Source organism: Ipomoea nil, unplaced genomic scaffold (assembly GCF_001879475.1).
Source record: "Ipomoea nil cultivar Tokyo-kokei standard unplaced genomic scaffold, Asagao_1.1 scaffold2975, whole genome shotgun sequence".
Classification (NCBI taxonomy): domain Eukaryota; kingdom Viridiplantae; phylum Streptophyta; class Magnoliopsida; order Solanales; family Convolvulaceae; genus Ipomoea; species Ipomoea nil.
This window is the reverse complement of record NW_017619403.1, coordinates 515,689-541,702: the sequence shown is the minus strand read 5'-3', so window position 1 is coordinate 541,702 and position 26,014 is coordinate 515,689. Positions and strand designations below refer to the sequence as shown.

The 26,014-nt window shown below is 37.2% G+C and overlaps 1 protein-coding gene across 1 annotated transcript; it reads left to right on the top strand.

Moving 5' to 3' along the window:
* The first annotated feature begins 9,995 nt into the window (after positions 1–9,995).
* On the top strand, positions 9,996–21,708 carry LOC109163108 (extra-large guanine nucleotide-binding protein 3-like). Its single transcript, XM_019311830.1, has 8 exons — positions 9,996–11,263; positions 11,394–11,531; positions 12,317–12,421; positions 12,533–12,718; positions 18,495–18,669; positions 19,076–19,320; positions 20,566–20,735; positions 20,844–21,708. The coding sequence occupies exons 1-8, from the start codon at positions 10,301–10,303 to the stop codon at positions 21,403–21,405; spliced, it is 2,544 nt and encodes an 847-aa protein (XP_019167375.1). The 5' UTR covers positions 9,996–10,300; the 3' UTR covers positions 21,406–21,708.
* Positions 21,709–26,014: the final 4,306 nt, after the last annotated feature.

Below are 26,014 nucleotides of genomic sequence, written 5' to 3'. Positions count from 1 at the left end.
ACCTCCGAGAACAGCTCAACAATGGGAGGCCCGGGGACTTTCGAGACCAACTCAACAATGGAGGGGACCTTCGAGACCAACTCAACAATGGAGGGGTGAACCAAGCCGTGAACCTCCAGGCGACTGCCGATGTCATTCAGCAAGTAGTGATGGCGGTGCTAAATCAGGTGGCAGTGGGACTGCGGGCCAAGTGCCCCCGCCGCGGCCCCAGGAAATAAGGGTGGAGACCCAAAGAAGTGGACCGGCCAGATGACAACCAGGCCCTTCCCAATCTGCACCAGAACGATTGGGACAAAGGGCGCCCGTGCGGCAAAGATTAGGATCACGGGCCGAGGGATCCTCTACCAGAGGTCCTCGCCAACACGAAAACAGAGAAGCCGAGAGATCACCCACAGAGGAGGTGGGCGAGTCTCGGGAGCCGATCCCACGCCAACACGTTGATGAGTCGGCCTTACGTCGACACTTGGAGGAGCGACGCGTCGAAGAACCGGCTCCGCGACGGCACTCGGCGGGGAAGCTTGATGAGCGGGTTCCACACCGACACTTGGAGGAGCGGCAGCCGGCCCCGCGCCGGCACCCTGATGAGTCGGCCCTGGTCGAGAGGCTGCAGAGAAGAATCGAGGAGTTAGCAAGAAGGGTGGAGGCACGGGAGCAGTCGCCTTAACCCGAGGTACGGATGACAGCACCATTCTCCCCAAGCATCATGGATGTACCTTTGCCGAGGGACTTTAGGTTGCCCGCCATCAAGGAGTACACGGGGGCCACTGACCCACGTGTCCACATGACGAGGTACAAGGCTGCTATGGTAATGATCGGGGCAGGGGACGCCATCATGTGCCAAGCGTTCTTATCCACCCTGGATGGAGCGGCCCAAGACTGGTTCAACACCATCCCAGATGGGTCGATCCAAAACTTTGGGGAGTTGTCCAAGAGCTTCCTAACATACTTCTCCGGTAGCATACAGCGTAAGAGACCCTTCTCTCACCTCTGTGTAGTGAAGCAAGATAGAGGCGAGAGCCTAAAAAACTTCCTGATCAAATGGAAAAAGGAAGTCAATAATGTCTACGACTTCGACTCCAAGGCGGCGATCCCAATATTTATCCATGCCTTAAGATCAGGGTATTTCCACAAGCAGCTGAACGCCCACCACCCCCGCTCTTACGAAGATCTGATGAGGACGGCTAGCCGCTATGCCGAAGCAGAGGACGTCGACAGGAAGAAGAAGGACGAAGAGGATGGTAGGAAAGGTGAGAAGCCTGGGAAAGCTGGTCCGCCCAGCCAGGCACCACTCTCGAACCACCCGACCGCAGGGAAGGGCCGAGACTACGAACGACCTCGCCTGGTCCCCTTGCGTAATTTAACTCCTCTTACCCATCCCGTCAGTGTCATTCTAAAGCAAGCTGAGGAGATGGGAATGGTAGAATTCCCCGAGGAGTGCATGAAGGTCTCCCCAAAGGCAGACTAAACAAAGTACTGCAGGTTTCATAGGCATGCCGGACACGATACAGATGAGTGTCACGTTTTGAAGAGACAAATAGAAGACCTCATCCAGCAGGGCTACTTCCGACATTTCGTCAAGCGATCCAAGCAGCAGCAACAGCCGCAACACAATCCACCAAAAAATGTCTGGAGGAATGAGAATGGCACCGAGCCGTCCACCTCAAACGCCAAAAAAAAGAGACCACGACCAAATATCTGAGCAGAATGATAGCGAGAAAGAAACCGAGGTGGCGCACAGACGACAAAAGAAGCACACCATACACTTTATCTATGATGGACCCGCAGGGGGTGACACGCCCGCAGAAAGAAAGAAGTGGAGCCGACAGATATACGTGGGAGAAGTGGTGAGTCTTCCTAGAGAAAAGAAACAGAGACAGGAGGCCATCACCTTCTCTGATGATGACCTCCCAGAGGGCCCGCTACCCCATCGTGACGCCCTGGTGATTGAGATGGACGTCAACGATGTCATTGTCCGCCGCATCTTAGTCGACACGGGAAGCTCAGTCAATGTGATGTATTACGATGCCTTCACCAAGTTAGAGATACCTAGGAACCAGCTCAAAGAAGTACGTACCCCACTCTCTGGATTTACGGGTGATTCAGTGGAGACGGAGGGGTTGGTGGCCTTACCAGTGGAGATAGGCACGAGCCCTAACATTCGCAAACTTGACATGGAATTCATCGTGGTAAGACTCACTTGTGCGCACAACATCATTTTGGGGAGGCCGGCACTGGAGGACCTCAAGGCCATAGTGTCGGTGGAACACTTGGGTATGAAGTTCCCTACTCCGAATGGGATAGGGGTCGTCAGAGGAAACCAGTGAACAGCCCGCAGTTGTTACGTAAAAGCATGCAAAAAGATTGGCGGAAAGAATCCACAAGTCCACACCATTTGCAAGGATGATCGATCGGGTACGGAAGTCAGCAAATTTAATTAGATATTATCAGTAATACGTTGTAGTCGTGGTCCGTTCAGACTTGTAAACAGTATTTAGTAAACATGGTCCGCCCAGGTTACTTCGCTCAAATAAAAAGGTTTTCAAAACCACCTTCGATCACCCACAGCCGTCACTACACTTTACAAAAAAAAAAAAAAAAAAAAAAAAAAAAAAAGGTCGGGCAACGCCTCAGCCACAGGCAGAGGCGCACGTCTCGGCCTTCTGGTCGAGGCAACGCCTCGGCCAAATGGTTGAAGCGCAGCCTCAGCCACAAGCCGAGGCGCGGCGCCTCAAACAAAAAAAAATAATAAATAAATAAATAAATAATAAAACAATAAAAAAAAAGGGGGGGCGGGCAGCGCCTCGGCCACAAGCCGAGGCGCGGCGCCTCGATCAAAAAAAAAAAAAAGAGGGGTCGAGGCGCACGCCTCAGCCAAGTGGCCGAGGCGACGTCTCAGCCACATGGCCGGGGCGCACGCCTCAGCCACATGGCCGGGGCGCACGACTCGGCCAAATGGCCGAGGCACGCGCCTCGACCAAGTGGCTGAGGCGACTCCTCAGTCATCCGGCCAAGGCGCACGCCTAGGCCGTGGCCGAAGCGCAGTGCCTCGGCCACAGGGCGAGGCACCCGCCTCAGCCAGGCTGAGGCAGCGCCCCAACCCGAAGCCGTCCCACGTCGCAAAAAAAATAAAATAAAATAAAAAAATAAAAATAATAAAAATAAAAAAGGGGGGCCGGGCAGCGCCTCGATCAAAAAAATAAATAAAGGGGTCGAGGCGCACGCCTCGCCCTAATGGCGGAGGCAACGCCTCAGCCACACGGCCGGGGTGCACGCCTCGGCCAAGTGGGCGGGCCGCACGCCACGGCCAAGTGGGCGGGGCGCACGCCTCGGCCAAGTGGCCGAGGCGACGCCTCAGCCACATGGCCGGGGCGCACGACTCGGCCAAGTGGCTGAGGCGTCCGGCCGAGGCGCACACCTCGGCCGTGGCCGAAGCGCAGTGCCTCGACCACAGGGCGAGGCACCCGCCTCAGCCAGGCTGAGGCGGCGCCCCAACCCGAAGCCGGCCCACGCCGCAAAAAAAAAAAAAAAAGGCCTCGGCCACGAGCAGTCGAGGCGACGCCTCGGCCACGAACGATCGGCCGGGGTGCACGCCTCGGCCACGATCGGTCGAGGCGACGCCTCGATCGTGATCGGCCGGAGGCACGCACCTCGGCCAGCCTAAGCCGCAGCCCGTCTCGGCCAGCATAAAAAAAAAATTCATATGTGTTTTGGAAAATAAAATCACATACTCGGGATCAACCGGGATTCTGCACGATATCAAGCAAATTCAGCCTTACTCCCAAGTCAACTCAAACACACCCGTAGACTCAGGAGTTGGGGGGACTGGTGACAGGATAATGGTGCTGACACCCGACCCGGATCATAAGCAGCACCTGACCCGACACCAACATCGGGTGGAATTCCAACAGGCAGAACTCCAACGGGCAGAACACCAACGGGTGGAAACATTATGGCCATTCATTGCATTGAAGGGAGAGAATTAAAGCTGAGCGCCTCATTCATGATTCTTCATGCTATTGCCGTTAGCCTCAGCTCCCTAATTATGACTCTTCATGTTGTTAACGTTAGGACTTAGCATAAATAGAGCTCCCCTCAGCTAGCAAGGGGGTGGACACACTGTACTTTCCATACTGAAACTAAGGCAATACAACTATTGTTACTTTCTTATTCGTTACTTTACAATATATTTCCGGTAGCATATTTACCGTCAGGGTGTTTGGTTGGATACAGAAGTTTTTTTTTTTCCTTAAATTTGAGAAAAATTAAATTTTTTTCTGTTTGATTCATGTAAAAATATTTTTCATCAAAAAAGGTTTTTCTTAGTTGACTATTGATATTTTGTTTTTCATAGAAAATTAATAAGATAATTTTGCCCTTATCTATTATTTATTGTTGTTATTGTGGTGTAGGGTATATATTGATTTTTATACTCATTATTCCTTACAATTCTAAACCCAACTAAATAATGAAATTAATATTCACAGTAATTTCTTTTTAATCGACCAAACAATTTAATTAATCTTCCGAATAATTTATTTTCTATGAAATTTCAATTTCATTCATCATCAACTATTTGGTTGGATAAGAAGTACTTATTTAAATAAAAATAAAAAAATTCACAACCCTCAATACGAATGATTATAATTCAATTCGAATGAGACAATTTATAGGTTGATGATTACAGTTCAACTTGAATGAGACAATTTAAACTAACCTATAAATAATTGATGTACAAATTGTTATAGAATTTTTTAAAAAATAAATAATTGAAATACAAATTAGAATTTAAAAAATAAAAATATATATAATAATCGAAGAATATGAACTAAATTATCCTTACAAGGTTTCGATTTCGGTTCTAGTTCCTCCATTCTCAAAATTGAGAACCACCAATTCAAAATCGAAATCAAACTCCAATCAATTCTACTTCTCAAATGTTTCTTTAAAAGGGAAAATGACACTTTTTCCTCCTGAGTTATATACATATAGCATTTTTTTCCTCTAAATTATTGAAGTGACTGTTTTCCCCCCTGAAATATTAAATGAACATATTTACCATTAAACTAAATATTTAATTTATTTTTTTCTTCAACAAATTATGACCATAATTTGGTTCAAACTAAACAAACACTATAGCAACCAAACCAAAATATTCCAATTACAATTTAGAATCGAAATTCGATATTTAGAGTTTATTAAAATCGTGAACCGGAACGGACAGTTCATGTTCCAAACTGAAAAAATAAAATACATTTATTGTTGAATTTATACTATTTTCAAATAAAAAATAAAATTTTAAAATAAAGACGGTTCAAAACCACGAATCAGATCCGGAACCGCCGGTTCACGGTTCAAGATTCAATTTTTTTGATACATAATTTTAATAAATTGACATTTAAATATTGGGTTCTAGATCTGAATTATAACCGTAAACTATTAATTCGATTGCTTTAGTATCCGTTCAATTCAAATCGAACCGTGGTCATCCCTACGTATACGCAATAATTTGTTGGAGTAGTAAAATAAATAAAATGTTTACTTATAAATGTCAATTTAATATATCAGGGGAAAAAAACACCACTTTTAGAATAATTGAGGGGCTAATGTGCTTACCTAAATAATTGAGGGGAAAAAAATGCTATAAGTATATAACTCAGGGATAAAAAGTGCCATTTTCCATAAGGAATTATTATTTGAGCAATTGTACTGGAATAACTTTTGTACCTATACATCTAGACAACTTCTGAGATGGAAAGACATGTGGTCTAATAAGTGAAAAGTAGCATAGTATGAATTTAGCTCTTTGTCGTTCAAGAACAATGCTCAAAGCAATCCTTATACTATAGATCAGGCCGGATTCACAGTGCACTAGGAACCTTGGTGCATGTGTATGTGTTTTATGTTGTGAATTTTTGTATCTTATATTATGAAATTTTGTACCTTAAGAATATAAATTTTGTACTTAAAACAGGTCAGTAATTGTGTCATATGTAATGAATTTATGTTTTGCTGTTAACACTTCTTGCTTGATCGTAAATTTGGGTTAAGTTGTGATTAAAATGCTCATGGTTCCAATACCAATGGCTTGATTTTTGTTGAAACAAAACAAAAGGAATCGGTTGCACTGATTCTAAAATTATGTGTACTAACAATAACCATTGACAAATCCTCATTTTTCTGGACCATTCAAAAGCAATATAATATTCAGCTTGTTTTTATGTATGGAGTTTGAGAGGGCATACGTGGCACGTTGTAACGTTGTATTTCTGATTCTCAAACCGTGGGGCTAGAAAATAAACCTCCTACTTAGCAGAAACTACGAAAATGACACTGCCTTTTACTTTTTTTTTTTTTTTTTTTTTTTTTTTGATATATTAGGTTTCCCATTTTATGTTAGGGTCCGTTTGAAAAGCAGGAAAATAACTTCTGAAAAATGAGTCATTTTCTGGAAAATATTTTCTTTTTCAATGTTTGGTTGCATTTTGGAAAACTATTTTTGTGTGTTTAGTTCATTTTTTGAAAAATGAGTTTAATTAAATATTTTAATTATTTTATTTAGAATATTACAACATGTATAATAAATAATAATAATTTTAAATATAATAAAAAAATAACTAATAATATATCAAAAATATTATGGTGGTGGTGGTGTAGTGGTAGTGGTGTTATTTGTTATATAATAATAATAATAATAATAATAATAATAATAATAATAATAATAATAATAATAATAACTGGTGGTGGTATGACGGTGGTGGCAGTGGTGGTGTGGTGGCGGTGGTATGGTGGTGGTGGTGGCGGCGGCGGTGGTGTGATGGTGGTGTGATGGTGGTGGTGGCGGCGACGGTGGTTGCGGTGGTATGGTGGTGGCGGCGGCGGTGGTATGGTGGCGGCGACGGTGGTGGTGGTGGTGTGGTGGCGGTGGTATGGTGGTGGTGGCGGCGATGATGGTTGTGGTGGTATGGTGGTGGTGGTGGTGGCAGTGGTGGTGGTGGTGATGGTATGGTGTTGATGGTTGTAGTGGTTGCGGTGGTATGGTGTTGGTGGTGGTAGCGGTGGTGGTGTGGTGTAAAAGTTGGAAAATGACTTCCCCCAAAAAAAAGGGGAAGTCATTTTCCTCTCAAACAAACCTATTTTCCAAAGTCAACGGAAAATGATTTCCGTTGACTTAATTTTCCAGGCACATCCAAATAATAGAAACTTGAAAAATGATTTCCATAACTCATTTTTCAAGTTTCCAAACACACCCTGATATTAATCTTACAGCGCGTTTGGTTCACGGAATGAATTTGGAGGGAATAGGAATGCTATTCCACATGGAATGGAATAGGTAAGGAATAGAATAGGAATTGTATTCTGTTGTTGTTATATACACACACACACACATAATTTATTTAAATATATATATATATATATATATATATATATATTTATTGATAGATTGATGGATAAAAATTATAATTAATTAAATATATACATTTATATAATACATTATATTTATTAAATAAATATAAATATTATATAATGTGCAAAGGGTATTTTTGATATTTTTGATATAAAAGCTATTCCCAAGGGCATGGGAATAGCTAATACCAAGCCCCCCCCTTAGGAATGGCTATTCCCCTTGTGAAGGTAATAGCCCATTCCTAGGCATGCTATTCCCATGACAAAATGATCCAACCAAACGATGGAATAGGTCTATTCCAAGGAATGTTATTCCATTCCCGACCTATTCCATGAACCAAACATGCCATTAAGATCCCAAAATCCCAGCCCAAGAGTCATTGAAGCAATGGAGTGTACTAAATATGTAATCCTTTTACCAGCAAGTAATATCATGGAGCATGGTCTATTTTGCATCATGAATCATGATTCATTACTATAATATTGTAAGTTCATTATAGTAATATTGTAGGTTTATTAAAAGTGTTAATATCTAATTTGGTTTATCGACTATTAGGACTTCACTATTTTGGTCTTCGACTTCCAAATTTGCTCAATTTCATTACCAATTATGTAATTGTTACCTTTTGTTCAAACCAAAATAATCATGATTAGGACTATTTTAGTTAATAATTGCATAGTTGAGGATGAAATTGAGCAAGTTTGAAAGTCGATGATCAAAGTGGTGAAATCCTATTAGTCAAGTGATCAAATCGAATATTAACTCGTTATTAAAATAAAAATAGAGTAAATTTCAATTTTGGTCATATGACAATTGAGGTATTGTTAATTATAATTTACGACTTTTAAAATTGTAAATTTAATAATTTTGGTCACTCTAGCCAAATCTCACTGGAAAAATTTAATTAGCCAATTAATCTTTAATCTAAGGGGCAATATGTCTGGTCGAAAAAGGAAAAGTGACAAAGTGGAGGAAGCCCCGGAAAAACAGCGATGATGCAAAATACCGTGGCGTAAGGAAGCGGCCATGGGGAAGTACGGGGTGGAGATACAGGACTCTAACCGGAACGACGTCTGCATGTGACTGGGAACGTATGACACGGCGAAGAAGGCGGCAGGAGCTTATGATAGAGTTGCCTATAGAATGAGGGGCAAGTTCATGGTTCTCAACTTTCCCGGAGAGTATTTGTCGATGAATGGTTCGTGTTCGTAGGTAACGCCGCTGCCGTTGGGTAAGGGCTTTATTAAAAAAGAAACGACGAAAGAAGTGATCGACTTTGAGTGCCTCGACGACAAGCTATTAGATGAGCTGCTTGCCGGTTGCCAATGGATGGAACACAAGCAATACAGTGGCGTTGTCTCCCAGTACTAAATTAACAGTTTTAAAAGTCATGTATTGCAATTAACAAGACCCCAATAGTCATTTGACCAGAATTGAAATTTACTCATAAAAATATTTATATGATGATTTGTCATTCCTTTATTATATTTACTATGTATAATTTAGCCATGCTTGCCTAAATTCCTTTAGAGATTTTTGGGTAAAAGTGTTTATGAACCTATGCTCTCAAATTCTTTAATATATTATTATTTGGGTTTTAAGCTTGTGTTGCAATTGTATTTCTTATTGTTGTTGCTAGTAGTTTAGGGTCCGAATTACTTGCTTCATAGCTTTGTTTGTGTCACAACGGAAGTTGGACATAACTTAGGGCATACACAATTGCATCTAATTGTTGCACCTTGGAAAACAGTAATTCTGTTAGGTAGTTTAATTCTTGATTATTGCACATCGGGAGCTGGTAGTAATTAGGAATTTATTATGATGCTTGTTCTCGTTTTATTGGGTGTTTATATCACGGGAGGGGATATTCATTAGTGTTAGGGACCACGGGAGTAGCTCTATACCACCTTGCATCCTCACACTTGTTAAACCCGGTTTTTAATATTGTTCTTAGGATTGACACTAGGTGATTAAATACTTGAATTCCAAGAATCTCATATTCTCTCTATTGATTTCAAAACCTGAATCTTGCATTTACATTAGTTTTATTTTTAAATCAATCATCCATGTCTTTCATTAGGATTAGCTTCAAAAGAATAGATTAGTAGCTAGTGGTTGATACAACCACTTCCCTGTGGATCAATAACTCGTTACTCAGATTTTATTTATTTGAAAATATACTGCAACCACTCACCACATGCTCTCTTTGCCGGAGGCCCTTGCCCGCCACGTGCTTTCCGTGCCGGAGGCCCGAGATGTGTCCCCTCCTTCCCCCTATAAGTATCGCATATATTACTATTGAAAAGGACTTTTAACACTTCATTGGACTGGAGCCTCCCAACCCACCGTCAAAGGACCCCGAGCTCCAAATACTTTATACTCAATACGGTATATACTACCCCATACAATCGGGAATTAATCGTATCACACAATTTTTAAATTTTTAATGATTCAATTATCATTTTTTTTTAATTTGATAATTCAATTACACGATGTATAAAAGTTCAGTAACCTACTTGACACTTGAAAGAAAAAAAACATAATTGAAAAGTACTTATCCACCTTTCTCTTTCGATCATTAAAACTAGCCGGCAGCCTGCGCACTCACCTCGGATCCTAATTTAAAAATTCTTCGGCCCTTCAACGAAGCACCCACCGGCTCTCGCTCGTCGGCTCATTGACTCTCCTTTGCTTCTACTAATCCACCAACTACTTTCCAGCATTCCACCCCAACTCTCTCTCTCTCTCTCTCCTGAAACTTCAGTTACCGAAAGTATAACCGACGAAACCGACACGGAACTCCATTTTAAACGCTCTCTTATGCTGCGCAATCTGTCGTCTCATCTCCAATTAGTCTCTTTTGATTTCTCTGGTTTCTGATCGGCGATCGATAAGATGACCGGTTCGGAGTCGGAGCCGGAGCCGGAGCCGGAGCCTGAGCCGGAGTCGACTGCTTGGGAAGATCTTCTACGGAGGATGCTGCCTCCCGGCGCACCGTTGCCGGACGAGGAGCACCTCGACTACTCGATCGCCGTCGAGTACGATGGCGGTACGGATTGCTTCGAGGATGTTCCCAGGGTCAAACCTCTGACTCTCCCAACTGCCAAACCTCCGAAGTTCCGGAAAAGTCCCTCGGTTCTCTCCAGGTATCCATTGCGTCAGAAGAAAAGCAGCAGCGGAAGCTCGTCTCCGGCTTCCAAGCATCAATTCAGCTGTAGTTCGGACTCCGAGGCTAAACAAGCCAATGATCAATCCAATTTCGTACCGGATTCCGAAGGTGATTGTGTAAATCCCGTGACTCCTGAAGCTGGAAGGGACGATGATTACAACGACGGTGATGGAGATGGAAGTAAGGGAAGCTCGCCGCTGCCAGGTGAAGTTGACGAACAGGCAAGTCGAGTGGAAAAGAGTGGAGAGCTGAATGGTGAATCAAGGTTTAGGTTTAGGGCAACGGTTTGTAGTAGGTGTGGGAAGAAGAATAGGCTAAGGGAGAAAGAGGTGTGCATTGTGTGTGATGCAGGATACTGTAAGAACTGTCTGCTCAAGGCGATGGGGTCGATGCCAGAGGGGAGGAAATGCTTGGGGTGCATTGGCTTGCCAATTAACGAGGCTAATAGGGAGAAATTGGGAAAGCCATCTCGTATGTTGGCAAAAGTGTGCAGTCCATTGGAAGTCAAGCAGATAATGAGGGCGGAAATGGAATGTTCTGCTAATCAAATTCGGCCTGAGCAGGTCTGGGTAAATGGAAGGCAGTTGAGGGAGGAGGAATTGGCTGAATTGCTTGGATGTGTAATACCACCTGGGAAATTGAGGCCCGGGAGGTATTGGTATGACAAGGATTCTGGATTATGGGGGAAGGTGATTATAATTGAATTTTAAATTTTTGTATACAAAAAACTAATTTTGCTTCAGAACTGCTGAAATGTAATAAAGTGTTTCTTATAGTGTTGAACACTTATGTGATCACTGTGACTCTTTTGGGTGACAGGAGGGTGAGAAGCCAGATAGTTTTATAAGTTCAAAACTAAATGTAGGCGGAAAGCTTCAGCTGGATGCAAGTAGTGGAAACACAAAAGTTTACATCAATGGCCGTGAAATTACAAAAGTTGAACTCAGAGTACTGAAGGTACTGTATTGGACTTCCTGGTGCCTATGTCCATCATCTTACTATTTGATTATGTGTTTTTAGATGCAACAGCTATGAAACTTCCGCATGGAAGTTGATGAAAGATTTCGTGGAATTGGACTTTCTACTAATGGGATTTGTTAGTACTTTCCATTTGTCTAAAATTGCATTTCTGAACTTAGAATATAAGTTTAAAAGCAAGTATAAATGAGGATCAGTTTATTCCTATTGTTTTAAAATTCTTTAATTTCATTCCCTAGATTAAAAGGTCTGGATATATTGTTCTTATTTACCAATTTCTGTGTATTTATACTTAGAAAAACAAGATCATTTGCACTGATATATGACCTTCCTGCATTTCAATGTTCAAATTTTACCCATGAAATTGTGTCCTCCACTGGAGTTCTTGTAGCATTTCCCCATGCATCCATGGTTCATGCAATCTTACAGCTTATGCATGTGAATTTGAGCTCCTCATATTTGTTAAGTTTTCCATTTATACTGATTACTGAGAACACATTACATCTATGCATGAGTTTTCCTTGGCTTCCCCACCATTCAATGTAAATTTAACACTGAACTACCACTGGTCTCTGCCACTCATGCATTGTGCATTGCATTGTTTAACAAAAATGTGGAAAAAGGTGATATTTTGCATATTTGTGAATTGTGATTCAATTCTGGCTTGAGCTTACCATCTTCTCTTTTTATTTATTTATTTATTTTTATTTTATTTTAATTTTTTTTTTGTTTTGTTTTATTTCTCTCTCATCTTCTTTTTCCAGTTAGCCAAGGTAGATTGCCCCAGGAATACTCACTTTTGGCTATATGATGATGGTTCCTATGAGGAAGAAGGTCAAAATAACATTAGAGGAAACATATGGGAGAAGGTTCTCCTGTAACCCTTTCTAATATAATTATGTTTTTGAGCTCAACTCTTAAGTACTTTGGATGGTTATATTGATATGTGATTAGTTGCAGTTGGGTTTTCTGTTAGGCAGGCATTCACTCGTTTCCTATGTTCATTATTTTCATTGCCTGTTCCCCCTGGAAATACTCAAGGGCCAAAAGAGGACGCAACTACTTTTTCAGGTAGGTCTGTGCCTGGGATTTCGGAGCATAGCAGATTTCAGAAACTTTTGCTATTTGGGTTGGAGGGATCTGGGACAAGCACTATTTTCAAGCAAGTATGGTTTCTTACATTCTTTATTTAATAGTTTTTGGATGTGCAGTTCAGTATGTACTTAAATATTTTGATTGTGGATCTTTCTTGCTGCATTAACAATGCGTTTTATAAAAAAATTGATTCTCTTAACCATGGGATTTTCAAACCTTAGATTTTGTGCTCGAAGTGTTACATTACTATTTTGTTCCTGTGTTAATTGTTATTATGATGCTTGACACCATCTCTCTATCTGTGGCTGAAAAGTAGAAATGTGCTTTCTTACCTTATTCCATTTTTATTCAAAGAAATATGTACTCTTTCTTATGTAATAATTTGATAAAAATAATAAAATATTTAATTGGATTAGTGCTGAACCTAATCCAAACCTTTGCATGGATTGATGAATGTAGCCAATGCTTTTAATTTTGCATCATACTTGACTCAGAACCCTAGATGGTGTATTGGTGTTTTCTGAGCAGTATGAGTACTGTAACTGAATGTGCTATCTAATCAATAATCTTGTATCCCATCAATCCAGGTTTATATTAGGCACAGAGTCTGGTTGAACAACAACTCCTAGTTATTCAGTCCAACCAGACTACTTAATAAGCCTAGTCAACTTGCCACTTAATTAAGGCCCTAATATATAATATATAATATATAATATATATTATTAGGGAAAATCTTACAAATTTCACCCCAAGTTTTGAAATTTCTTTGCAATTTTAGCCAATGCTTAATTTTGGTCAATATTGATTTCTACCCTGGTCATATGGTGTCATAGCTGGCAATTGGCATACATTTTGAAAATCTTGTGTGCTCCACTGTGTTGTTATCAATAAAAGCCAGAAACATATAACTTATTTTAACCCTATAAGACGGGGAAAAAGGGAAAAATATACATCTAATTTGCTTAACCTTTCTGTGTGAGGAAACAGATAGTAACATATTATCAGTAGTAGTCACTAGTCAGTACATAATACAATGATGTCTTAGGTAAAGAAAACATGATATGCAAGCAAAGGAGGTGAAAATTTGGCAGATCCATCTATTTTCCATATTTGAAAATTGAATACGCTACTACGCTAGACAGTATGCAGTATAATTTGGTTAATGTCTCACCACAACCTTTCTTTGCAAATCCAACTTTGGCTCTTGTCATATAAGTTGGGTAGAAACAAATTTTAACCAATTTTGGGGTGAAATTGCCAAAATTGAAAACACTGGCTATAATTATCAACCTGTGCTAAGGTTTAGATTTGCATATCCATTTACCCTATTAAATTCCATTTATAGTCTTGAAAATTATGTGTCCTTTCGATTTGGTAAAATAAATATTGAAAATATAAGACCAACTTGTATGTTGTTGAGTGTAACACTAGACTTTTAGTGTCTTAGTGATGGGCTAGGGGCACCTATACCATTATGTATGCATAAATAGGGGTAGTGACGTAGTGTATGCATGCTTTACACATGAATAGTTTAAAAAGTTTCTTCTTGTTGTAACATGGAATCAGAATTCTAGAAAATTTGTTTAGAAACCCTTAGGAGAAGGATACCAACACAAAAGAAGAAGAAGAAGAAGGAGAAGAAGAGGAGGCAAGCTGTTATGCAAATGCAATGCAAGGGAGAGTGCTACGGCAAGGAAGAGAGTAGAAGCCTTGGTCAGCAGTGGCAAAGGCCATCTAGTGGAGGTTAGAAGCTGAAAAGATGAGTTAGGTCAGTGATGATGAAGGCTTGTGCAGTTGTGCTGTGAGCATCTACTTCAATAGTGTTCTCAACAGTGAACAGAGTTTGATGTTTGCTTTAGGTTGTGTGATACTGAGTGTTGGCATTATAGGTGACGGTGGTGACAAGGCTTGGTGCCTGCTTTGGTACTTGAAGTTAGGGGGTAAAAAATAATAGCATTATCATGGTGCTTTTGACCCATGGTGTTGAACTAGTATAGGCGAAACCCCTAAACCCATGGTTGCCGAAGAGACATTGATTTTTGTTGGATTTAATGCACAAATTGTCTACTTTAGATAAGCAATACTATTGGTTGGTATTCCCCATTTTAACAAGGGAATAAGACTAGAACGAATGCCCACCTTTTTTTTTTTTTTTTTTGTATTTGTTGATTAAATTTTTTAAAAATGGTAGATAGTAGTAGATATCAATATATCATGATGGTCTTAAAGGAGATCACGGGTGACCAAGGGTATGCTTCAATTGTGAAGAATTGAGGCACTCTCAAAATTAGTGCACTAAATCATTCACATGACAATACCCGAGGTTACATCCAACAGTGTTGATTGAAGATGAATTTGCTATCTTCAACCAAATGGACGGTCTTCATAACCGTCGTCTTCTTCTTTTGCAACATTTGTTCAAATAGGTAGCCTCACAGCATGGGTCTCTTCATCTTCTTGACAGTGGATAAGTGGATTATTAATTTAGGTGCCAATAATCATATATAAAATTTAGATATTTTGTCCACCTGTCACCCCATGGTAATAGATGGCACTACTATTACCCTAGGTCCTTACCCATGGGTCGAAAACCTATGTTTTGGGTGAAGGTAGAACCACTAACCCCATCCTTGCCTCTATCATCCATTTTATATTAATATATTTATGCAATTTCCTTTTTAACCTTCTGTTTGTTGGTCAAATTACCCAAGCTGTAATTGCACTGTTTCTTTCTTTCCTAACTATTTTTCATTTCAAGATCGTTTGATAGGAAATACTATTCCTAAGAGAAGAGAATCTGCTGGGTTATATGTATTAAATGAGACAATTGCTCTTGCAGTAACCAATTTAAGTAGTGTGCCGCCATTTCAATTAGACAATTACATTGTTAGTACAGGCATCCATCTTTACCTACTTTAAGGGGATGTTTGGTTCAAGTTATATAACATAACCAAGGGGATGTGAGCTTTGAAATGTCACATTCCAATGTTTGGTTAAGTTATCTTACTTTCCCATGGGATATAACTTTCCCTTAGGAATGCAACATGCCCTCCACATAGGATGTTGAAGGGAATGTGATTCCCTCACATCTCTTAGGTATTATGAGATTCCCATGCATATTTACTACTTTTGCCATTTAATTATAATTATTATGAAATATATATTTTATGTTGTGTTATTATACATATCATATTTGAGTATTTTTGTAATAATATATATTATTTTATTTCTTATATGTCATGTTAGCTTATAAAGTAATTTTGTTTCTCAAGTTCAAGCTCTTAGTTAATTATTTTTTAATCATGTACTTATATATGTTACAATTGCCTTATTTATTTATTTCAATTTCAATTTTGAAGTTATAAAATACATAAACATATGTTAAAAGGTATTAATGTACCAAAAAAACATTAAAACATAAAAGATAATCGCTAAACCAAACATGTTTATATTACATACCTCAGTTTTAACCAAACACGTGAATCTAACATTAATTTAACATTCCCAGCAATTTAACATTCCCTAAGGTAATCTAAAATTTTGTGAACCAAACGCCCCCTAAAGAAGTTATGTTCTAGTTTAGAGCTATTATCTAGTTTACGATGTGAGTCATGTGAGTTTGCAATACACTGACCTTTGCCCTATTTTTCTAGGGTTATAAACAGGTAGACTCTATGTTTGAATTGGTTCATACTATTGTTTTGGGCCTGTGTTGTGCATCATCCAAAATTGGCTTCAGATTCTTTGTTTTCTTTGGAGTAAATACCCAAAATGGTCCCTCGACTATAGCTAAATTCACAAATTAGTCCTCGACTTTCAATTTCAACCAATTAAGTCCTTAACTTTGTAATTTTGACACGATTTGGTCCTCCATCTATTTGACCGTTTGTTGACCGCGATCTTTGAGGATATATATGTAGTTTCACGTGCAAAGCTCAAGAGACGCTCTTGGAGGTAACATCGTTGTTTCGGAGGGGGAAGTGCTTCTCCGCTTGCTGCTTGGGGATCACGAGCCGGTTCAGCTTAGAGAACGCTCTTGGAAGTGACAACGCCGTTTCGGAGGGGGGGAAGTGCTTCTTTTCTTGCTGCTTGGGGAACCCGAGCCGGTTCAGCTTGTCTACATCGCTTAGAGTCACGGCTTTCTCGAAGAGCCACTCCAGGGACTTCGGCGATCTATCTATCAAAAGCTATAATCTCTCCGGCATGGGGTGCAACGTCGACAGTGGATTCAAATGTAACAGTGCGGTCTAGAAATGCAACCGGAACCTTAAAAAACCAACGGTGGACCATGAAATTACATATATATCCTAAAAAAGTGCAGTCAACAAACGGTCAAATAGACAAAGGACCAAATTGTGTTAAAATTGCAAAGTTAAGGACTTAATTGGTTGAAATTAAAAGTCGAGGACCAATTTGTGAATTTAGCTATAGTCGAGGGACCATTTTGAGTATTTACTCTTTTCTTTGTGTAAGATGACTATTCCAGGTGCACTTGGTTATATTTAATTAAATCCAGAAGTGAGTTATTTGATTTCTTTTGTGCTGAATCAAAACCCAGTTTCATTCATTAATTCGAACACTATGGAGTGACAACATTTCAGAATATTTCTCTAGTCCTTCCACCTCTTATAGTCTTACATGAGTGAAAACTTACGAATCTCTGGCGATTGAGGTTGCTTATTCCAGAAAAGGTGTAGTTCTCTCACAAAGGAAATATGTGCTGGATATGCTCAAGAATACCTAATTTCTTGAATCAAAACCTCATGATACTCCTATGAAGCATAGTGTCAAATTGATAGCAAGTGAGGGTAAGCTATTTGAGGATCTAGAAAGGTACAGAAGTTTGGTTAGGAAGCTTAACTATCTCACTATCACTCAACTATACATTGCTACTGCAGTACCGGCATGGAAAGTAGCGGTTTGAATTGTTAAATTTGTAAAGAATGCACAAGGGAAAGGATCTTGTATACAAATGATGCACATTGAAGTATTGAGGTATTGAAGCATTCTGGGATGCTGACTGTGCTGGTTCACCGAATGATGAGATTGATTATGGGGCATTGTACATTTGTTGCAGGAAAGTTGTTCGCATGAAAGAGCAAGAAGCAGAGTGTGGTTGCATGGTCAAGTACAGGATCCAAATATTGTGTGACAACCCAAAAAATATGTGAACTGGTATGGATAGATCACATACTGAAAGAGCCTGGCATGAAGACACGTCTACCACTGAGCCTATGGTGCTACAATTAGGCAGTTTTTCATATTTCGAACAATCTAGTTTTTCACGAATGAACAAAACATATTGTGGTGGATTGTCATTTCATATGTGAAAAGATTCATTTGGGAACTGGGGATTAATTTCTACTTGGTATGTATGGATTAGATATCAATTAGTAGATCTATTGACAAAATGGGTTAATAGAAATAGGCTGATTTTATTTGTGTTTATTTTAGGGCATAATCTATATCTATGTTCTAACTTTAGGGGGAGTGTTGAATGTTACCCTACATAAATAGGGGTGTAGTGTACACATGAATAAAGAATTCCTTCTGTTGTAACATATGTTTTGTGATAAGTGAAAACTAAGAATGTAGGTCCTATTTTCTTGATGAAATGATCTGATAATTTTTACTGGTTTAAATTCCCATTGGTGATATTTTTAATGAAAAGGAAGATATGATCCACAGTTTAGAAGTTTGAATGTCTTACCTTCCTTTCTTGGTAAATGTCATTTTTTCTGTATTTTCTTTAAACATTTATTTATCCTGATTTCATTTTTAGTCTGAATTTTACCCTGTTCTAGATTGTTAATGAATTTGATTTCAATTGTTTTTAATGGAGCACAGATGAAGTTTATGTATGGAAATGAGTACACTGCTGATGAGGTACAGAATATAAAGCTCATGATTCAAAGTAACATGTATAGATACCTCAGCATCTTACTCGAGGAACGAGAGCGCTTTGAAGAGGAAACCTTAATGGAGAACACCTCTACATTACAAGTGGAAAATCATTCTCCAGGTTTTTAATGTCTCATTACAGTTTCTAGATCTTTCATCTTGTGTTGCATTTTCTTGACACAGACGTTGGAAGGCTCTACCGCTTGGTTGGGTGTTACTTGTCTTTCATATGAAGATAGTTTTATTTATTTATTTATTTTTTTAATTAAGCAAAGAGCTTTCGAAGGGTGCTATGCTAGATTGCTTGCAATTCTTTAGTGCATTTGGCTAGAATGGTTTCTCTACATTGCCTTTTGCATATAGTGGCTTTTCAAACTAATGAAAAAATGCAGTAGGTTTATTCTAGATTTGCTGAGATGTCTGAAATAGTTTCTTTGCTCCCCCTCCCCAGGTTCCTTTTGTCATATATAATATTTGTTTGTGGTTGCTGATTTGCATCATAGTTGACAGTCCAAGTACTAATTCAGGTGAAATGAAAACTGATGAGAGTAAGCAATGTATATATTCTCTCAATCAAAGACTGAAGCAGTTTTCTGACTGGCTGTTGGGTATCATGGCTTCTGGAGATTTGAATGCATATTTCCCTGCTGCAACCCGTGAATATGCTCCCCTAGTATATGAGATATGGAAAGATCCTGCCATTCAGGAAACTTATAAGAGAGGAAATGAAATGCATTTTATTCCTGATACTGCTAAATATTTTTTGGACCAGGTATGATCAATTTTAGTCTTTATTATTATGAAAATTGGACATCTGTGTACCTGAATGAAGCTAACCATGGGATGTCTTCATTTATCTACTGTATACTTTACCATGCTCTTCCATTGCCAGATGGGACTTGGGAGGGAGAGTAGTTGGGGGAGTGCTGCAGTGTGTAGTGCCCAGAAGTTTTGTTGGTTATATAATGATAGCCTTACTGAATACAATCATGTTTTCCCCCTAATATTTTAATTATTAAATATTAATTTTATTTGTAATTTGCGTGGAGACTGGCATTTTATTGTGTGTACAAATAATGACCCACGAATACATAGGAACCTTACTGAGAGCCCTATGAATAAACACATCTTCAAATCCTCCTCTCTTAAGGTGGTATGAAGAGTTTTAATGAAAAATTGTTAAATATGCCACTGGACTTGTCATTGAACTAAAAACATATGCAATTACACCATTAAACAAGCAAAAAAGGTGCAATTTGCATCTATAAAGGTTTACTTACAATTTTTCTGGTAAGTTCTCTATTTAGCATGCCACATAGCATTTGGAGGAGCTTAGCTGGATAATTATAAAAAAAGTAAAAACAAAAAAACAAAAAAATGGTTGGCGGCTGCCTCTTCATTCCTTATGTGACAGAGGATGGCTGCCTCATCTTTTTTTTTTTTTTTTTTTTTTTTTTTTTTCAGTCAGCTAACAAAAATTTCCGCATAAGCATCCAACTAAGCAATCATTACCTGATGGTAACTTGTAAAAATGCAAATTGCACATTTTTTTGCTTGTTTGAAGGTGTGTTATTGCACATGTTTTTAGTTCATGGCTTAATTGCACTAATTCAACTAGTACAGTGGATTAGTTTGACGCTTTTTATGGTTTTTTTTAAAGAATTCTCACTTACCATGAGGAGTTAGTGATTTTACAAATTTAACATTTTTATTACATTATTTCTCAACTAACTATTTTATTTCACAGTTGTCCAAAGATGGCCTCAATTCAGATGTCATATTTTTCTTACTTGTGGTGTCTGCTGCACTTTTGTTTTTCTTTAATAAGTTCGTCCTGGCCCCTGGGTGTTTTTAGTTAGTTTATTCATATGGTTCTCTCTTTGGGTTATCCAGTCAGGTGGATACTGCTGCTAATGTTACATTCATGTTAGTCACTCACTGATTGCTGTAGTATTTAGCTATAGTATCCTGTCTCTATTCCAAGTCCTAAAGGTGATTTGATGACTACCTCCAACAGGCCATTGCAATTTCAAGTAATGAGTATGAGCCTTCCGAAAAGGATATTCTATATGCTGAAGGCGTGACCCCTAGCAATGGACTTGCCTTCGTTGAGTTGTCATTTGATGATCACAGTGCTAAATCAGATATATATATTGATGATGCCGAAAGCCAATCTCCACTAACCAGGTAAGACGCTTTGTTAGCTGCTCTACTGGTTGTGAATTTGTGATGAGTAACATCGTGTTATTGCTCGAGCATTTTCAAACTGTTTTTAAGCAATGGCCAATCTTACAGGTACCAGCTGATTCGTGTTAGTTCCAAGGGTCCCCATGATTTTGGCAAATGGATGGAAATGTTTGAAGATGTAACAGCAGTAGTCTTCTGTGCTGCGTTAAGTGACTATGACCAGACTTGGTCCCTTGCCCAGGGTCCACCGCAAAATAAAATGTTGGTAAGCAGGGATTTGTTCGAGAGCTTAGTCCGACACAGTTGTTTTAAGAACACCACTTTCGTGCTAATTCTGAACAAGTACGACCTCTTTGAGGACAAAATTAGCAAAGTTCCCCTAACAACCTGCGAGTGGTTTAACGACTTCAGACCACTGAAAACTCGGCGCCACAATCAGTCTGTAGCGAATCAAGCATATCACTACGTAGCTCTTAAGTTCAAGGAGTGGTACTCATCTATCACCGGACGAAAGCTATTCGTCTGGCCAAGTAGAGCTCGCGAAGAGGCTTCAGTGGATGAATCATTCAGGTATGTGCGGGAAGTGGTTAAGTGGGAGGAAGAGAAGGATAGAATGTGCAGTTTTGGCGATGACCACAGTGATGATTCGTTTGATAGTGCCACAGAATAATCTTCTTCTCCCAAATACTGTTTACTGAACCAGTGAGTTAAACCAGTGCAGAGACGATTAGATATACCAGTCTGTCCCTTGGGTACTTTTTAAGCCTCCAAGGGATTGATTGGTTCGAGAATTTCTGACTGGAATACTAAAAAGAATGCGTAGTTCACCTTTGGTAAGTGTTTGTGTATACACCTAATAGGTTTTCTTGTTCCCTTTTTGGTATTTTTTTATTGTAATTATTGGTTTTAACTTCTAAATATTAAGGGTGCAGTATAAAAGGGATAGGCTGGGTCTTTTTTGTATTTTGTATTTAAAAAAAAAAAATCTATGATGAGTGAGAACTGAGCAATTTCTGATTTAATAATGGCAATTGTTTACAAGTGGAGACACAACTTCCCAAAGGGGAACATTCATAACTTTTTATCTACAACCTACAAATCTAATAACAGCGAATAATGTTAAGCCCTTAATTGGAACAAAAAAAATGTCTGTACTAATTGTTTCTTAAAATGAATGATTAATATTATTTTGATTTTAGTATCTTTTAATGATTTTCCTTATTTACCCTCTATTATATTATTTTCTTCCCTTAAATAACCCTAAAGTCCGTTAGTTTAAACTTTAGTAACGGAATATTCCGTTAACTATTTATTATTCTTAACATACTCTTAATTTATATAAAGTCTTAGGTTCGAACCTCATCCCAAGTATAGTTGGCATAATTGTTAAACATATATTATGAATATGTTAAAATGTATTAAAAAATATATATAATATAAAATTTAACATAAAATTTGGTCAAATAATTAGCTCGTCTAAATACATAGCATTCAAAGATTATAAATTAGGAATTACTTTAAAATCATTTGATTTTCTTGAATTTTTTATTTAAAAAAAAAGAAATTTAGGTTAAGTTTTTTTTTTTTTTTTTTTTTTAAATTAATCTTCTTCTGATTATTTAGAACAAAACTTAATATTTCAATTATGCTTTTGCATTATTGGAATGATTTAGGCCATTATGGTATTAATATCTTTTGTATTTTTTTTTTATAATGATACAATTGTACATTACTTTATAAATATTATACTATTATTCTTTTATCAGACAAAATTGTTCTTACATTATTGTCAGACTTGCGCGGCCTAACTACAAAGTTGTTGATCATAAATACAATTACACATGAACTCTAAAACGGTAGGATCATTTTCCAAATAATTGACAATGTTAACATCCTACTAGCTCCAATTGAACAAGTTTACACATCAAAATTTTATCAATGCATGAAAACTTCTAAAGAAATTTGTAAGTTAATTTTTACTATATCATTATATTAATATATATTGTAACCATATATTTTGAATTATTTATTATCATCCTTTATTGACAGCAATTGTAGCAATTGTCGTGGACAAACTCTCAAAATAATTTGTCTCAACAAGGAATGAAATTTAAAAAAAAATCATTTATTTCATTATTGTTGAAGAAAAGTATGTACGACACTTTTTTACTCTTATTAATTAAAAATAAATTAGTAGTTACAACAAAAAATAATACATATGCATTTAATTAATTTAGAATTAGATGTCTATAATGCTTTATTTAAAAAAAAAATTATTCATTATAAAAAAACTTAAAAGAAATATAATTTCATTAGTTATATTATCTTTATTTTCTACAATTTAAAGATTCCTTACCTTCAAATTTATTAATTTATTATATTCATTACATTGTTCATTGTCTTCTTTTTTACATTATCTTGTAATTAAATATCAAAGTTATAATACAAAACATGTTATATATATATATATATATATATAATTTATTTACCAAGTATTTTATACAAATATAATAAATATTTATATTTTGTTCAATACTTTCACATGATAACCTACGTCAGACATCTCACAACACATAAAACATGTAGGGAAAAAACTACCACTACTAAATATCAATAGGTGTTTGTACGCTAAAGAGTTCATATTACAACTAAAATCTCAGTCATATACACAGCAAGACAAATCTAAAAATTCCTACACCATAATCTCATTGCATGATGAATCCCTCTATGCTGCTACCCCAGTAACCTAATTGCACATGACACACTATACCAATAAAAAACAAAAAAAAAAAACACAAAAAAAAAAAGAGGACATGTACTAAAGATGAAAACAATAACAATGCTACCCAAAAGAGAATTAAGAAGAATTAGATAAATTTAAACCAAAAGTATTATTTATTTAAACTATCGTTTTAAGACTAAGTATTCAAACTAGCGTTATTACAAAGTTACAAATATTTATTTTAGTGACAATTATAATCAATCTCACATATATTATCTTACATTTATATACTTTAAATTATCGATTTAAATAAACAAATTCAACATTTATTACCTATGCATGAACATCTCCTATATAATACTCCGTATTGTATTGATATACTTTAAAATACTTATTTAAAAATAATTACTGGGCATTATCCTGAAAAACTAGTAAAGGAATAAGGTTCAAATTGGCCACTGAACGTAACCTGAAAATGTAATTAGGTCACTCAACGAAAAAAAATACAATTAGGCTACTGAACACTCTAAATGTATGCAATTTCACCTGATAGCAGGTTACCATCAATTTTAGCAAGTTACCTGTTTACGTGACAGCTGAGTTGACATTTTTAATAATTTTAAAATAATTTTTAATAAATTTTAATAATAAATTTTGAAAAAATAAAAAAAAAGTGATGGGGTGGCCGGCGTTTTATTTATTGATTATTTATTTATTTATTTTTTAATTTTTTAAAAATTTATTATTAAAATTTATTAAAAATTATTAAAAATGTTAACTCAGCTGCCATGTAAGCAGGTAACCTGCTAAAATTGATGGTAACCTGCTATCAGGTGAAATTGCATACATTTGAAGTATTCAGTGGCCTAATTGCACTTTTTTGAAGTATTTATTGGCCTAATTGCATTTTTTTTTTTTTTTTTTTTTTTTGTTGTTGAGTGGCCTAATTACATTTTCATATTACGTTCATTTGCTAATTTGAACCTTATTCCTTTTATAAATGAGCCAAAATAGTTATGTCAATCAGATAAAGAAAAAAAAAAAGAGAGTGATCAATGATTTTGAATGTAAATAGACAAAGAGTACAACAATACACATTATATAAGTATATAACCCAAACTTAGCCAATACCTCAAACATCAATTATTATTTTGTAGACCATGGTCAATACAGCTATATGGACTATATTATCAAATAAGGATAATTATGCTGTGCATCTGTATGCACCATGCATGGTGCATACGGATGCAAAAACGACGTCGTTTTATTAAAAACGCGCATCCCACTTAAAAAAAAAATCAGTTTCAATTCCCTTCAACATCATTATGTTGTTCATTCATTCTGAAATTTTAGTTCATAGATTCTGGAATTTTAGTTCATAGATTCTGGATTTTTAGTTCATTGATTTTGGATTTTTAGTTCATCGATTCTGAAATTTTAGTTCATTCATTCTGGAATTTTAGTTCATAGATTTTGAAATTTTAGTTCATCGATTCTGGAATTTTAGTTCATTGATTCGGGATATATAGTTCAAATTATGCACAATATAATGTTGTTGCTGGGAATCGAAACTAATTTTTTTTTTAAGTGAGACGCGCGTTTTTAATAAAACGACGTCGTTTTTGCAATGGTGCATACGGATGCACAGCATAATTTGCCTATCAAATAACGTACATTCAATATATAAATAATATAATTTTTAGTTTATTAAAAATATACATTATATTTAAAAAAAATATATTATTTTGTATAATGAACATTTAGCACACGAATAATATACTTTTAATATATTAAAAATATATTTTTTGGCACAATAATTTGCCAGTCGATAAGGGTCGGCATCAAAAGTAAAATTTGCTTGTTTCACATTCTCCTATGAGCACTGAGGGATCGTTATGCTGGTGGAGCAAGGTGGGTACAATTTCAAACGACGACGTTTTCATGTGGTTGAGTAACGGTGTCTTAGTGGCATCGTTATCTTCATAAATTTTATATGTAGATTTATAATTTTTAAACTGTATAGTTATCAAATTATGAACATATGATTCTATGATTTGTAAATACAGAGTTCAACAATTGAGAATATGAACATCGAAAATTATGAAAATATAGCTCTATAATTATGAACATATATTTATAAAATTATGAACATATAATAGCTCTATCACATATTCACAAACTTAATAATGTAAATTCATAATTTCTATATTATAAATTCATAATTTAAATACAGTATATTCATAATTTTTAAACTGTGCAATTGCGAAGAGAAAAACGCCCAGAGTAAGTGAAAAACAATTTTAAAAAATAAAATAAAATTAGAACGGCATCATTTTCGTTCAACGAAAACGACGCCATTGTGGAACTGTGCCCACCTTGCACGTTTCCACAGCATAATTTGCCGAGCACTGAGCAGGCAATCTATCAAAAATACTACCGAAGATGTGTTGGTTCCAAGCCTTGGAAGTACCTTTAACCAACAACCTCCTCACACAATCCCCAAATAAGATCATGAGATTTCCACATAATCTTGTATTAACACTATGATTAATTGATA

Coding starts and splice junctions, on each gene's coding strand:
- LOC109163108 (XM_019311830.1), top strand. CDS start 10,301: ATGACCGGTTCGGAGTCGGAGCCGGAGCCGGAGCCGGAGCCTGAGCCG. Junction 11,532..12,316: donor TTGAACTCAGAGTACTGAAG/GTACTGTATTGG, acceptor TTCTTTTTCCAG/TTAGCCAAGGTAGATTGCCC. Junction 12,719..18,494: donor CAAGCACTATTTTCAAGCAA/GTATGGTTTCTT, acceptor AATGGAGCACAG/ATGAAGTTTATGTATGGAAA.